The 16,719-nt window shown below is 44.8% G+C and overlaps 2 protein-coding genes across 2 annotated transcripts in view; one reads left to right on the plus strand and one right to left on the minus strand.

The window, feature by feature from the left end:
- Window positions 1-16,719, minus strand: part of LOC147419980 (uncharacterized) — a 110,192-nt gene that overhangs the window by 49,051 nt on the left and 44,422 nt on the right. The window lies entirely within an intron of this gene.
- On the plus strand, window positions 3,135-3,810 carry LOC147419981 (uncharacterized). The gene is made up of 4 exons (XM_086504077.1): window positions 3,135-3,184; window positions 3,281-3,327; window positions 3,582-3,626; window positions 3,734-3,810. The coding sequence occupies exons 1-4, from the start codon at window positions 3,135-3,137 to the stop codon at window positions 3,808-3,810; spliced, it is 219 nt and encodes a 72-aa protein (XP_086360203.1).

Consider the following 16,719-nt stretch of genomic DNA (forward strand, 5'->3'; position numbering starts at 1 on the left):
GACCAAACATCTTCAAGGATGTCACCTTTCAAAGACATGTGAGGAATCGATTGCATATATGGACTACAGTTTTCAAAGCTTCTCCCCAAAATCCATGAGAGAGATTAGTTGTGGACAGCATGCATCTCACCCTCTCACAAAGTGTCCTATTGAATCTTTCAGCCACACCATTAGAAGAGGGGCTGTATGGCACAGTAAGCTCCCTCTTAGTGCCCAAATTTTCACAAAATTTGTTAAATCAGCACTTGTGAACTCCCCCCAATTGTCCGTACGCAAGCATTTTAGTTTTCTACCTGTTTGGGTGGTAACAAATGCATGAAATTTCTTAAACGCAGCAAAGGCTTCATCCTTAGACTTAAGCAAATAAACCCAAATTTTCCTAGAATGATCATCAACAAAGGAGACAAAATAGCATGCACCTCCCATAGACTTAGTAGGCATGCTACATACATCAGAATGTACAAGATCAAGCACACAAGATTTACGAGACACCAGAGTAATAAGAACACGTTACTTGCTTGCCATATTGACAGTCATGACAAAAGTCAAGCTTTGTGCCTTTAGCATCAAGCTTGTTCAAACTTCAAAGTACAAAGCTTAGAAAGGCCCTTTTGGCTCATATGGCCAAGCCTCTTGTGCCACAACTCCAAGTGAGAGTTAATTTCAGCCAATGCAATAAACTTGCCCAACACGGCCTTTCCATGCATGCAGTAAAGTGTCCCTTTCTTTGTGCCCTTTAGTCATTTTCCATGATCCTCTCTCAAACAAGATGCTGTAACCATGCATATCCATCTGACCAACAAAAAGCAGACTCTTCTTGATTCTCGGCACATATCTAACATCATGCAAGACAAGCTCATTTGTGCCATCTATGGAGAGATGCACAGTGCCAATACCCTCAATGGAACATGCATGATTGTTTCCAAGCCATGCTTGCTTGCATCAAAAGTAGAGAAACACTCCTTGGTAGGAGTCACATGAAATGAAGCACCGGAATCGACGATCCAAGTCTGGGATAATGCATCATTGACAGTCAACAAAGCATCAATAAGATCACTAATAAGATCACTCTTGGTGATCTGCATGTCTTGTGAATGAACATTAAGAGAGGCATCAAGGTCATAAGCATCATCATCTAACAAAGTGGCACACAAGATGTCCTCTACATCTGACAACTCCTCAATCACAACACTAGAAGCCACATTGGCCTTCTCTTTGTCCTTTGAGCTATCATGTGCATCTGTCTTGACTTCCTTCTTCTCTTTCTTTTTGTCTCCGCCATTCTTTTTCCGTTCTAACTCGGCTTTATAGTACCTGCAATCGGGTTCCTTGTGACCTTTCCTGCCACACTGATAGCAGGTCCCATCACCCTTGCCTTTGGTGATGCCTTTGTTGGCATTTCCCCTTTCCTTACTCTTACTCTTACTCCTTTGTGCATAGACATTCTTCTTCTCTCTCCTGCCTTAACCATGTTGGCAGAGTTGCCTCCCTCTCCACTTGCTTTCCTCCTGATTTCCTCATTCAGGATAGAACCCCTAACACCATCAAAGGTCAAATTGGGGTTATTGGACAATGAAACCAACAATGTTTCCCATGACTCAAGTAAGGTCATAAGCAAGAAGATAGCTTTCACCTTATCATCAAAAGGAGGCAAGCCTGAATCCTGTAACTGCGACAAAGTACCTACGAACAACGATAAGTGCTCTGCAGCGCTCTTGGACTCATCTAGTTGCATGCCAACAAGTTTTCGCATCAAATGCACTTAGTTGACAGGCATTGTATTCTCATACATTCCAAGGTTGTTTCCGTACGTACGTACGGCTGCATTCAATACCGTACGCTACTTCCGTACCAAATCCGTACGTAGAGTATCATTCCGTACGTACAGGGCATTAAAAACGAAATTTCGCCGGTCGGTTCCTTATCCGCCTAGTCGGACTGTTTGGGCGAGGCTTTTTATAAGCCAACCTATGCTATACCTCTTACTACCACAACACAGTAGCAGAAAAAAGCCCCTGGAATCTGCACACTTTCTGCACAGAGACCAAGTGCAGGTGGGGTTGAGGGTGTACGTGGCCCAAGGCAAACCACATTGCCATCACGTGTACACAGTGATTCATGGGTAAAAGAGCGACAGAAAGTTGCAGAGATGGAGATTGTGCGGACTCTCATAGAGTGCAACATTGCATTCAATGTGTTGAAGACTGATCAATGGAAGAGGATGGTGAGAGCTATTTCACAGGTTGGTGCTACAGATTCTTGGAATGGTCTTGACTACCAAAAGATGCGCACTACCATGCTTGACAACCAAAAAGAGACCATAGACCGAGCATTGACTCCAGTGAAGGTTGGGTGGCAACAATTTGGATACACTATTCTTTCTGATGGGTGGAGTGACACGCAGAGGCGCCACATTATCAATATCCTTGTTTCCTCCTACTTGGGCACATACTTCTTACGAGCTGTGGATGCAAGGAAAGCTGGAGAACGCATTTGGGGAGAAGAACGTCGTGCAGGTAGATACTGATTCCTGACCATGTGGCATGCACATTTGAATTTTGCATACATTGTCCAACGTAATAATGTCCACACTTCATTTAATATCTTGTCATGACTCATTGTAGGTGGTCACTGATAATGCCTCCAATTGCAAGGCCATGGGGGATATGGTGGAGGCTGAGTTCAAGCACATTGTGTGGACACCATGTGCTACACATTGCCTAGACCTTCTCATGGAGGACATAGGCAAACTTCCCTGGGTGCAGCCTACAGTGTCTGATGCGTCCAAGCTTACCACTTTTTTCCGCAAAAAACACCATGCCTTGGCAATCTTTAGGAGCCACAACACAGTAGACATGGTGCGTCCCTCGAAGACCAGATTTGCATACATGTATCTGGTGCTTCAAAGGCTGTTCAGATTGAGAGATCCACTGTTGCAGACAGTTGTACATTCAAAGTGGAGATTGATGCACCATGCTCAGTCAAAGGCGACCAAGTACATTCAAAGAAAGGTTCTTGATGAGACCTTCTGGACACAGGTGCAGTCCTTGGCAGTGGCTCTACAGCCATTGTATGTACTACTACGGGTCACAGACGTGGAGGGCTCTACACTTGGGTTGGTGTATCATTTGTTTATGCAGATGAAGACACACATTTCTGGATGTACCTCATTGACACAAGATCGGTAAGTACAAACTACAAAGTGCTCTAATGTCCTCATGTGACATGTCTATTTATGATTTTTCAAAACACATACTTACTGTGACTATTTTGTTTGCAGTCGTGATGACATTTTGGCTATTGTAGAGACTCGATGGCAGTTCATGCGTCGTCCCATCCATGGGATGGCTGCAGTTCTCCATCCTCTCTACAAGAGCCAAGAATTGTTTGAGGAGGCTTCATTGCTCACACTACGCTCGGAATATCTGAACATTATATATGATGAGGATGAGCAATTGATTCTGAATTCAGAGATGAGTAGCTACATGAACAGTTTAGGACCCACCTTTGTACGGTCCGTGGCATTGAGAAAGGAAGCTACCAAGCTTCCTTTAACATGGTGGCAGAACTATGGACGCCAGGGCCTTCCCAAGTTGTGCCACCTTGCATTGCGCATCCTTTCTCAGGTGAATACTTAAGTCTGAATTATAATTTATAATTATTGAATGATGAATCTATATTGTCACACGTGACACTTGTGACCCATGAGTGTTCGCTATTTGAATTGTTGTAGGATTGCTCAGCTGGGGCATGCGAGCGCAACTGGAGTGCATACTCTCTTATTCACACGAAGATCCGCAATCATCTTAGCACCAAGCAGTTAGAGAGACTGGTTTATTGCCGTCCTAACATGCGGCTTGTGCGTAGCTTTCATGCCTTGGGGACACCCAAGCAGGTGAGATTTACATGCACATTTATGAAAACAAGTCAATGATCAAAAGACAGTGTTGAATCATGGACTCTGTTTTAACTTTTGTCTTGTCATTGTAGGTGGATCCCACAGAGTTGAAGATGGTGGCAGATCCTACTACGGAGGAGGTCGATGCACGGATTAGAGATGAGCAGGAGAAGATCCTTCAAGAGTTACACAGGGAGCTAGAGAGCGTGGATCGCCGGGTCACTAGATCTCGCTCTCGAGCTTACAGTATTCCTCTTCGCATTGCTGCTGCAGATCCAGAGGTTGCACACACAGAGAGCATTCGTAGAGGAAACTTACTCGTTCGGCCTGCTCGTAGACGAGCCAATGAGGCTGTTCGACTCATCCACACCCAAAGTTCAGAGGCTGATGATCCAGATAAGGGTGATGCACCCCTAGCATCTGTGCCAGAGGAGAGAGCCCGATTATGATGATGAGGGCAATGTCTTGACAGATGAAGACATGCTCTCTGAGTCTTCATCAGCCTCTGATGATGATTTTGAGTAGTAGTGATTGCCCAATGCTTTGGGTCTTGAGACTTGGACATTTATCATGACTCATTTATGCTTTTTATTTTGTTGCTTGAGCCACCCAGACTCTTTATTGAGTGACTATGTTATTTTTGTATCAGGATTCACTAATTCAGCATTCAGTTATGTACTTTTGAGTCTTGACTTACACTATGCCATGTGGTCTGGACTCGATTCTAGCGGTTACTTAACTTGTGGGGTGATTTTAAGTGTTTTTTAAAAGTTGTGGCTATGTTTAAGTATTGTGCAGTGTTTTTAAACTAGATAGGTTATATATAAATTTGAAATTCTTTGTATTTTTAGCTTTTAAAAAATATACTACGAATTTTACGTACCTTATGGCCCAATCCATACAGTACAACATAGAGTACATACCGAACATGTACCGAATACTACGTACCTTACAACCTTGATACATTCCCTTAACTTCTCCCACACATCAAAAGCACTTGTGAGACCTTTCACATCAATGACTGTCTCATCGGTCATGGCCATTTTAATGTATGTAATAGCCTTCCTGTTCACGCTAACCCATGCTTCATCCGTCATATTCTGTGGCTTTACCTATTCAAGTGCCCCTTCACAATCCTTAAGAAATAGGATTCCATGGATCCTGTCTTTCCAAAGGTCGAAACCTGTTCCATCAAACCTCCTAATCTCGAAGAGATTCTTCACATCCGAAGAAGATGAGGCCATAGTTGCACGAATAAGAGGGCTAATACGTTGAATTTTTGGGCAAAATGCACAACAACCGGAGTATAGCCTCACAGAGGTGTCCACTACAGCTCCAAATGGTCACAAGAGCAATTTGGGGCAAAATAGGTCGATTTAGGCACAAAAAACAATTTCTGAAATTTATACGCAGGAAATTTCAGCGTGCTCAAAAACAACAATTTTAGTTGTTTTTAGCCTCACAGAACATACATAAAGCTAATGCATAGCCTTTAGAAGCATGTATGAGCAAAAGCCCCAATTTGTAGCATCAAATTGCACAAAAATGAGCCACAAATGGTCATACATAGCCAAAACTTGTCAAATGTGTGTAGATTGCATCAATTTGCACTTTCCCCGCTGTAATCGCATCATAAAAACACTTGCAAAAACCTGCGTAAATCTGAAATTTGCTGAAAAGACCTGTTTTGGGACCTGTTTTTCGGCAATTTCAGTGTTTTCGGGTAGCGGGGACCTAGCAAAGATGTTCCCACACTTTAATACATGATTTGCAAAACCTGTATTTTGCTGTCATAACCTGTAATTCGCTGATTTTGACCTAATTTCAGGCTGTTTTAGGTCAATTTGACTTGCCGGGAGCTCTCTAGTGTTCGGGGACGAGTCCTTTGGCGATGAAATTGCAAAATCTTGCGTGAAAGTTGACCTCCTTGGCTGAAAATCAGCGTTTGCAGGTTTGGGAGCAAACCCTAATTAGGCTCTGATACCAGTTGATGAGCGCGGAGCGGTGTGTGCAAGTGATAGAGCACGCGAAGAAGTGCAGGGCTTGTGCTTTACAGAGGGGAGAAGGCTTGCAGAGTCGGGGGCGTTACAGATCGAAGAAGGAGAGAGAGAGAGAGAGAGAGCGCTACTCAATAGTTGAGGGGAATCACTTAGTGAGTAAAATGACTCACCTTCCCTTTATTAAAAGTATAGGACCAATTTTGAAGTTAGTGGCCAAGTTCAATGTGAACTTGGCCAAAGGTTAATAACCTTTAAACTATACACAAAAGGGGGCCATTTGGGCCTTTAACCCAACAGCATCTACGTTTTCAGTGTGTCGTCGTCGTCGTCGTCGACAGAATCAGAATTCAGAAGATAAAGATTTGCAGATTTCAGCCATTAACGTTTTGAGATTTCAGCCCGTCTCATCGTCGACATCGTCGGCAAGTCCAAAGCATTGTAGAGATATGTGCAATCAATAGTAGACCGTTCTCGCCAGAGAGTGGGACCTTCGGAGGAGGGTTTAACAACATTCTGGTGTCGTATTCTTCTCTCTCTATCTCTCAGTCTCATGCACCTTCATTCACAGTGTGCACCACTTTGTTTGTGTCCATTGCACTCTCTCACTAAAGGAACGGAAGGCTCTCCCTTCCGTAAGTAAAAGGAACCCTTGAGCACAGTTCGGAGCACTATCTTAAGCAAAGTTCAACATTCACTTCTGCTACACCTTACAATCATATTGTGTGTAACCAGAGGATATGCAACTACTCTAAGTGCCTGGACATGCACGGTCTGCGATCAGACTCACAAAAGTACCAAAACACTTCCTAAGCTAACTGAATTGAACCCTAGACATAAAGTAGCTTATCCACGTACACATAGGGTTAGATGTGCACGTGACATCCGCTCCTTTTTTAAGTGAGGTATTGGTGCCGAATTGTATGGCGTCGAGGGAGATAGCCAACAGCGTCTCGATGAATCCTGGAAAGGACTCGTCACCGGCCCACTCTGATGTGTGGGTCGAGCGATACTTGAACTTCATAAAGGTCTGCAACGCTTGCTTCTTTGGGCCGCGCCAAAAGCGACACGAAGTCTTCTGCGGCTCCTTCAATGCTTCAACTTCGTCTATAGTCTAGCGTCTACCTTTTTCAAGAATCTCCGAGGATGAAAAGTCCTGAAAAGACTTCCAACACAAAAACATGAACATACCCATTCCATATAAAGTGACTGGAAAAATTCTAGTCTTCTTTAAAGATTGTGCATGCAATGTAGATGAAGACATAGACGGAGTGCCAAACCGTTCATCAAACATACGCAAACAATGGAGTCGAATCTTGACTTTCTGATCTAAATCAATCAACTGTGGCAAATCACAATGGAAATGCCTATGCTTGATACTCAATCCTTCTTGTGCTCTTTCGGATATTGTGTCATACCAAGGAAGAGACATGGAATGTGAATTCCTTGAATGCAAACATTTCATCTTTTCATGAGTAATCCACATACATCCGCGCTCATTCATGAGTAAATCATTTTCATCGTACCATATGGCATGCCTATGAAAAGGGACCACATACGGACGGTGACTAAAATACAAGAAACCGTCACGAATAAAACACTCGAACAATGCGTGCTGACTAATCATGCGTACACATAGTACTTCCTGTGGGGGTTCTTGGGACCTCGACTCGAGAGCCAGGATCAGTTCTTCGTGATTGATCAAATTTGCAATTAGGTTAGCTTCATTAGAAAAAGTATCAACTAAACCATCATCCTGGTGAACAATCACATCTTTATCCTGCAAATCATCATGCTTGTAATAATCACATCTATATCATGCAAATCATGTATGTCGTGCTTTGGAGAAGACAAGACTGAGAGAGTCTCCTTCTCCTGATTCTTTTCAAGCTTCGCCTGCACATTAGAAATGAGAGATGAAGAATGAACAACTTCCTCCCCACGAATGACAATGGAAAAAAGTCACTCTTGGCATTGAAAGTGAAAGTATTAGCTGCCCAATGAATGAAACTCACGAAGCCATCGAATGCCTAAAAGCATATCACATCCTGAAAGAGGAGAGACTACAAATTTTCTGCGGAAGGACGCTTGTTGAATAGTGAACAAAACATCAAGGCACACTTGCGTGATGAGAAAGTCCATACCGGGAGCGAAGCCCAACATCTCGAAAGGAGATGTCTTGCTAACCTCCAAGCGGACTCTTTCGACAAGAGAGTCACTAATCACATCATGCATATTGCCTGAGTCAAACAATATGGCAAAACGTTGACCCTTCACATGACCATAACACTTGATGAGAGACTCATCAATGAGAGGATCATGAGAAACTTGGATCACACTCGTGTTCTCATTTATTGCATTGACAAAGGATGTGGGTTCTGTGGGTTCTTTAGATTCATTAGATTCAAGCTTAGGACAAGTTCTTTTTATGTGACCCTTAATGTGACAGTGATAAATGCTTTGTTCTTCTGACGTGATGTATCCTCCTAAAATTTCTTGTGCTGCTTTTTCATCTGGAGTGAGCTTAAATTTAGCAATCGTGTTAGCTTTAGCCTTAAATTCATTTTGTAAGTTCTTTTCCGAGAGACTAGAAGAATATTGGCTAGAAGAGTTACCATTCTTACCGCTCAGCGAGTTCTGAGGAGTCTGAGAGGTACTTTGAGAAGTCTTGGTCTCCTTCGGCTTTCCCTTATTATGCTTCATCTCTTGTGCGAGAGTAATCGCTACCGCCTTGTTGAGATCTACGGGGTTGAGGACTTCAACATCGAACCTGATATAGCCATCCAACCCAAAAATGAAAGCCTCTTTGGCTCATCGTCCGATTTGCGTAATTGGGCACCAAGCTGCAAAACACGATTAGAGAAAGACATAACTGGCAAACCATTTTGCTTGAGATTGCGCCAATCGTCCTTCAATCGTGCTAGGTACTGAGGTGGTATAAACCGCGCCTTGAGCTTGTCTTGGAAGTCGGCCCAATTGAAGGAAAGGGGCGCCCCTTCCTCGGCTTCCTCTAGATACGCGGCCAAATGTGTCTCTTGCCATGCGTGGTACCAATTAATGGCATCACCGGCAAGGTACATGGCTGTCGTCAAAACCTTGCTATTTCTTGTCTTCTTAGTTGTCGCAAAATAAGCATTAAATTGATGCAACCAAGAATGAAAAACACTAGCATCCATCTTACCGTCATACTTACTGAACGTGATCTTCTTTGTGACGGGGTTGTTGGAGTTCGAGTCTCTGCTACTTGATGAACCACCAATATATTTGGCAGGCTCGGGTTTTGAGGTGAGTACCTGTAGGACCAACTCTTGCATGTGTTGGTCTCTCTGCGCCTCATGCTCTAACTCCAAGGCATATCGTCTGTCTTCGGGCGCCAAGCGCTCTTACTCGCGCTCACGCTCTAATGTTGCCGTTCTTTCTTTGCGCTCGCGATCCAAGGTGACGTGTCACAAGACGGGCACCACGTGCCAATAGAAAAGCACAGACTAAACAGACTTTTAGCACTTTAATAACAATTGAATTGAAAGAGAGACGACATGCGACACGGAGTGACGGAATTCCACCCCAGAGAGTATTGGCCCCAAACCTTGGCGCCCCTTTCGGTATTTCTTTATATTGCATCAACACAGTACAAGCCGGTACTCCAAACTCTGCACCTTCTCTAGGAAGCATGCCAGAGAATGAGCCCTAGCCTCATATTTAAAGGCCCTAGGCCCCAAAAGCAGTTTTACATGAAAAGCCTTCAAATTCAAAAGCTTCTGGTCCAAAAGCAATGCCAAAAAGCTGTCAGCGTAATTTACGGAAATCCGTACAGCTTGCCACGTCATCAACCAGTGTAATTTTCAAAAATCTGCCACATCATCAGCAACTACGCAATTTCTTTTGTGTGTGTGTGTGTGTGGGTCCTGCTTTATTTCTTTTATGGCACTTGGGGCCCCATCGGACGGGGTCCCCATAAGTTGGTAGGACTTCTTCTTATGTTACTTGTTCTTCTTAGGGTTTAGGCTCTTTCGCCGGCATCTTCAAGTTGGCTCCCTTCTTCAAGGCTTTGACACGTCAGCAGTTTGTTACATGGCAAGTTGCGCTTCTTGTCGTATCATCATGTTCATCATCGTCTTGACCAAAGCCTCCATAGGATTTGGTGCAATCCTTGGCGTAGATGGGGAAGAGGGAGGATCGGAAAAACCTCCTGGTGGAGAAAATTTTTCTTCGCCACCTCCATGCGAAGTATCCATTCCGCTTCGGGTAATGACCTTACACTGAAGTCTTGGCTTCTTAAGTTCACGAGGAACTTGGGTTCTTGTGGTTCTTAGTTCTTGAGGTTCTTGAGCGTCTTGAGTCTTGAGGTTATTGAGATTCTTGAGTCTTGAGGTTCTTCTTTAGCTTGCAATTTGTGTTAGAGAAGGATCTTATCTTACCCGAGCTCTTCTCTTTCCCGCGGGCGCACCCCTTGGCGGCCTTGCGCTCACACCAAGGTTGCTTTTTCCCACCTCACGTCAATTGGCCCGCCGCTAAGTGCACGGTCCGCTCTCAATGAGTGAAAAGAAAAACAAGGAGAATCTGGAGAAGCCCTTCTGTCTTGGGTTTCCTGTCACTCTTCAAAACACAATTAGGAATCGACACACCCAAGTGGACTTGGGCTACGTGGTTCTTTCCATGAGTGATAAAGAAACACTACCAAAGCTCTGATACCAATGTAAGGTGCAACGGAAGTGAATGCTAAAGATGAGTGCTCCGAATTGTGCTCAAGGGTTCCTTTTACTTACGGAAGGGAGAGCCTTCCGTTCCTTTAGTGAGAGAGTGAAAATGATCACAAACAAAGTGGAAGACACTATGAATGAAGGTGCTCAGACTGAGAGATAGCGAGAGAAGAATACGACACCAAAATGTTGTCAAACCCTCCTCCGAAGGCCCCACTCTCTATGGTGAGAGCGGTCTACTATTGATTGCACAAATCTCTACAATGCAATGGACTTGCCGACGATGTCGACGACGATGAGACGGGCTGAAAACTGAAAACGCTGCCAGGAGTTTTTTGGAGCAAGGGATTGCGCATATGTACATACACATGCATGGTGCATCAAATAAAGAATTGCCCATTTTCCAGAGCCAGGTGGTTACGTGGGGCCCACATGTGTACAGGTAGAACAGCATGCACATAGTGCATCGATTTTCACTATCACCAGTACCAGTATGTTTTTTCTACAATAATGAGGAGTTTATAGCGCGTAAAACTTCTTGAGGAAGCTATCCGCGAGCCGACGACATGAGGTAAACAGGTGCGTCGGATGGCATCTAGTGGCGTCAGGAGGGCGAACGGGGTCAATATTTGCACGTGGATGAATACGGACACAAAGTGGTGTTTTCTTGTGAGAGTTATGCAGAAAGGTCATCATTAGGACCACTTTTTGGGGCCACTTCACGTGGTTGCGAGACGCATTATTGAAAAGAAATGAGTGCCAGGTGTGCGCATGGATGCAGCAGGGTGACAACTATGCACTGCGAGGTCAGTTTTTGGCCTGTTCGGGGTCCGTTTGAGGTCATCTACAAGGCCAAGGGTGCCCAACTAATAAAGCTAAGTGTGGGAACTGAAAAAACAGAGAGAAGGCTAGAAAAAACGTGGAGAAGAGAGAAGGAACAGCCGCAACTGTGTTTTTGGGGTTTTTGGAGCCTGTTTTGGCCGTAAACTGCTCATCCGAGGTCGGATTTGAGCACTTTGACGTTGTAGATTGGGGTTTTGGGCCGTTCCGGACGCGATGGCGCTGTCCATTTTGCCAAATTCCTCTCTCTTTTTCTGCTGTTTTTGCTGTGTAAGTTTCTCCTATGAGCGAAGCTTCTGCTCCAGTTTGTGATTATATCTGGCATATTTTACCCGTATTGTTTGAGCTGCTTGCCCCATTGGTGTTGGCCCAAGCTCTATTGTATCTAAACATCAGAAATTCTCCTCTTTTGAGCTGAGTTTTTGAGTGTGTGTGTGTGTGTGTGTATCTCTCTGTGTGGAGTGGGTAAACGAATAGTCTCTCTCCTCTCGCTCCATCGGTGTGTTCCCTGTCTCGGCCAGGTGTGTTGTGTAAGCCGAGTGGTGCCCCATAGTGTGTGTGTGTATCATTCCAAGAGTGTGTGTCGGGTTGTTATAGAGGCGCTGTGTGTGTTTTCATCCCGCTCACAACGCTATGGGCTGAGATCTGCAAATCTTGAATCTGCTGAATTCTAACTCTATGTCGGTGACGACGGCGATGATGACGACGCGGCAACGATGCGCTCAAAACGCAGATGCTGAAATCTGCGAATAGCGGACTGAATCTGCAAACGCTGGTTGACCTGACCGTGCGACAAGGATCATTTGCGGGAAGGTGAGATGTGAGAGGTTCGGGAATTGTTATGCGGTGTCTATATGCTGAAAACTGAAAACGCTACTGCAAGCGAGGGTTTTCTCGCCGGAAATCTGCAAAACGCTGAGGTTGGTCTGTAATTGCAAAAACGCCATGTTGTCTTGTGCTCTGCTGCAAAAACGCTAGGCTTGCTGTTGTGAATTTGCTAACGCCAGGTTGTCATGCAGTCTGCAAAACGCTGGGGCTGTCACAAGACGAGCACCACGTGCCAATAGAAAAGAACAAACTAAACAGTCTTTTAGCACTTCAATAACAACTGAACCGAAAAAGAGAGACAACACGCGACACAGAGTGGCGGAATTCCACTTCAGAGAGTATTGGCCCCAAATCTTGGCGCCCCTTTCGGTGTTTCTTTATATTGCATCAACACAATACAAGCCGGTACTCCAAACTCTGCACCTTCTCCACGAAGCATGCCAGAGAATGAGCCCATGGCCTCATATTTAAAGGCCCTTGGCCTGAAAAGCAATTACAGTGAAAAGCCTTCAAAACTCAAAAGCTTCTGGTCCAAAAGCAATGCCAAAAAGCTGTCAGCGTAATTTACGGAAATCCGTACAGCTTGCCACGTCATCAGCTAGCGCAAAACGCGGAAATCCGTGCAACCTGCTGCGTCATCATGCCCGGCCCAATTTTCGAAAATCTGCCACTAGTCTCTTTTTGTGTGTGTGGGAGAGTCCTGCTTTATTTTAATCCTTTATGTTACTTGGGGGCCCATCAGACAGGGTCCCTATAAGTTGGTAGGACGACTTCTTCTGCTACTTGTTCTTCTTAGGGTTTAGGCCCCTCGGCCGGCATCTGTATGTTGGCTCCGTTCTTTAGGCTTTGACATGTCAGCAGTTTGTGACATCTCCCCTTCTTGAAAGAGAATAATCGTCAACGATTAGAGCATATCTGTAAAACAACTCAAGTTAGCTCTCAAGTTAGCTCAAAAATTTCCGAGGGTCATTTCAAGGGACATTCCGAGGGACAATCAGTTTGCTCTTTTTGTTAAGGAGTTAGCTTCTCCTTTTGGCTCTTTTTATCAAAGAGTTAGCTTCTCCTTTCGTCCTGATCGGAACTCTTGATATTTTGGCATAGTAAAATTAGCCATCACACCCAGACCATACTGATCTTCCACGGGTGTCTTGATGCACTAAAATTACATACCCAGGCAATCTCATTTAATTAAGAATAGTCAATAGTTAGCACATCACAATGCAATACAAATGCCTACGTGTGCATGTTACAAGACATAGAAACATAAAGCCGCCGATGAACACTCCTCCCGCATAACCTAACAAGGTTCGGGCCGGGAGATATTCAACGACTCCCTTATCACTCCTCCCGCATAACCTAAAAAGGTCCGGCCGGGAGATATAGAGGCCTTTTACAACCAAACGCCCCCCAGACCGCAGCCTGCGTCATTTGGAGGTGCTGAGAATAACCACTGCTCAGACTTCTTAATACTCCTCCCGCATAACCATCCCGCTCCGGGCCTGGAGTCACAACAACAATTATTTTACAAGCATACACCAAACGCTCCCCAACCATCAGGAGGCTTGTGTCGTTCGGAGGTTTTCAAACATCAACGAAACGCTCCTCAGGCATCGGCCTGCGTCGTTCCGAGGTTCAAACAATACCAAAACAATATTTCTCATTTCTCCACCTGGGAGTAAAATCACCAATCATTGAAACCAGTATTAAAACCACATTCAAACATTTCAAATCGGCACCAAAACAGGTTCAAAACAGATACCATCCATCAAATAAATCTCAAACAGGATCACCAAACAAGTTCTCAAACAGATTTCAAACTTAGAAAGCAATCTCGACATCAGTCGAGCTCGAAAAGTCAACTGACTTTCCATCCTGAAACCTACACCAAAAATTAGGGTTAGGTTCATTCCATAAGGTCGTAGCCGAGCACAACATGATCCATCAACTCTTGGACAAACAATGTTTCTTTGGTGGCGATGGTAGTCCCAAGATAGCAATCGCACTGGACCTCCAAGGTCATCTGCTCGTGAAGAGACATCTACTGAGAGATGTCGAGAAATTTCAAGTTATAATCTGCTAGGGTTTCCATGGCAAACATTTCAAGATACCCCACTCTGCCAGAAATTGCACTCCAAAGGAAGATGTCATAAACCATACAACTTCGGGCAAATTTATTTTTTTTTGAAAGCTTGCCAAGTCCTTCGAAGTGTGCGGCTTGGTAGCTATAGACATCTGCATGGTACTGTCTCTCAGAAAAAACAGCAGCTCGAAACAAATATTGGATCCTTCTCTTGCAAGTGATCTTAATGGCTTATGCCCAGTAAGACATTAGCGGTGAAGACGGGAGCGCGCCCAATGCGCAATGAAGTAAGGGTGGGAGTGGCTAGTAAGTCCGGGGTAGGAGCGCGAGGCTAAAATTTCCAATGAACTTCGAAGCGCCACCTTGCTCTGTCTGCTCTTTTGTGGGACCGGTATGCTTTCAGAAAAGCACACGCCTGATGCTCTGATACCACTATCAAAAGACAGACACCACGTGCCAATAGAAAAGAACAGACTGAACAGACTTTTAGCACTTCAATAACAACTGAATTGAAAGAGAGAGACGACACACGACACGGAGTGGCGGAATTCCACCCCAGAGAGTATTGTAAGACATGAGCGGTGAAGACGGGAGCGCGCCCAATGCGCAATGAAGTAAGGGTGGGAGTGGCTAGTAAGTCCGGGGTAGGAGCGCGAGGCTAAAATTTCCAATGAACTTCGAAGCGCCACCTTGCTTTGTCTGCTCTTTGGTGGGACCGGTATGCTTTCAGAAAAGCACACGCCTGATGCTCTGATACCACTATCACAAGACGGACACCACGTGCCAATAGAAAAGAAGAGACTGAACAGACTTTTAGCACTTCAATAACAACTGAATTGAAAGAGAGAGAGGACACGCGACACGGAGTGGCGGAATTCCACCTTAGAGAGTATTGTAAGACATGAGCGGTGAAGACAGGAGCGTGCCCAATGCGCAATGAAGTAAGGGTGGGAGTGGCTAGTAAGTCCGGGGTAGGAGCGCGAGGCTAAAATTTCCAATGAACTTCGAAGCGCCACCTTGCTCTGTCCGCTCTTTGGTGGGACCGGTATGCTTTCAGAAAAGCACACGCCTGATGCTCTGATACCACTATCACAAGACGGACACCACGTGCCAATAGAAAAAAACAGACTGAACAGACTTTTAGCACTTCACTAACAACTGAATTGAAAGAGAGAGACGACACACGACACGGAGTGGCGGAATTCCACCCCAGAGAGTATTGGCCCCAAACCTTGGCGCCCCTTTCGGTATTTCTTTATATTGCATCAACACAGTACAAGCCAGTACTCCAGACTCTGCACCTTCTCCAGGAAGCATGCCAAAGAATGAGCCCATGGCCTCATATTTAAAGGCCCTTGGCCTGAAAAGCAGTTAAGTGCAAAGCCTTTAAAACTCAAAAGCTTCTGGTCCAAAAGCAATGCCAAAAAGCTGCCATCGTAATTTACGGAAATTCGTATAGCTTGCCACGTCATCAGCTAGCGTAAAACGCGGAAATCCGTACAGCCTGCCACATCATCATGCCAACCTAATTTTCAGATATCTGCCACAAGTCTCTTTTTGTGTGTGTGTGAGAGAGTCCTGCTTTATTTTAATCCTCTATGTCACTTGGGGCCCCATCGGACAAGGTCCTTATAAGTTGGTAGGACTTCTTCTTTTGCTACTTGTTCTTCTTAGGGTTTAGGCCCCTCGGCCAGCATCTGTATGTTGGCTCCATTCTTTAGGCTTTGACACGTTAGCAGTTTGTGACAGGGGCTGATCTGCAATTGGTGAAAACGCTAGGCTATCTTGGTGGTTGAAAAACGCTAGGAGTTCCTATCGAGTCTTGCTGTCTTGGTGGCTGAAAAATGCTAGGAGTTCCTACCGGGTCTTGCTGAGAAGGTGCAGTGTCCAACACTGGGTCTCTGCTGCCTCTTCTGCCAGAAAGTGTTGGCGCTAGCTTTCTTATATATTTCCTTAGCCAAATTGCCCTACCCAGTTTCCCAACAAAGTCACTTATTAATAATAAGTGAAAAATGGCTAAAATAGGGAAAATAGGTTCTGTGCACTGTAAAATGCTCATGATGGCTACTGACTGTAATTCTGATGATCATGATGTGTGAAACCAGAGGATATGCAACTACTCTAAGTGCTTGGACATGCACGGTCTACGAACAGACTCACAAAAGTGCCAGAACACTTCCTAAGCTAACTAAATTGAACCCTAGACATGAAGTAGCTTGTCCACGTCACATAGGGTTAGATGTGCACGTGACACTTGGGCTATATCTACTTGAGTTACACAGATATAGGGACACTTTACTGGGGAGAGCTACAAAGAGACAGTCCTAGAGACAGATTACAGGTTTGTTTTCACTAGATATGGGACAACCAAAGGAG

The sequence above is a fragment of the Adiantum capillus-veneris genome, chromosome 28 (assembly GCF_014529385.1).
Source record: "Adiantum capillus-veneris isolate H3 chromosome 28, ASM1452938v2, whole genome shotgun sequence".
NCBI classification, from domain to species: Eukaryota; Viridiplantae; Streptophyta; class Polypodiopsida; order Polypodiales; family Pteridaceae; genus Adiantum; species Adiantum capillus-veneris.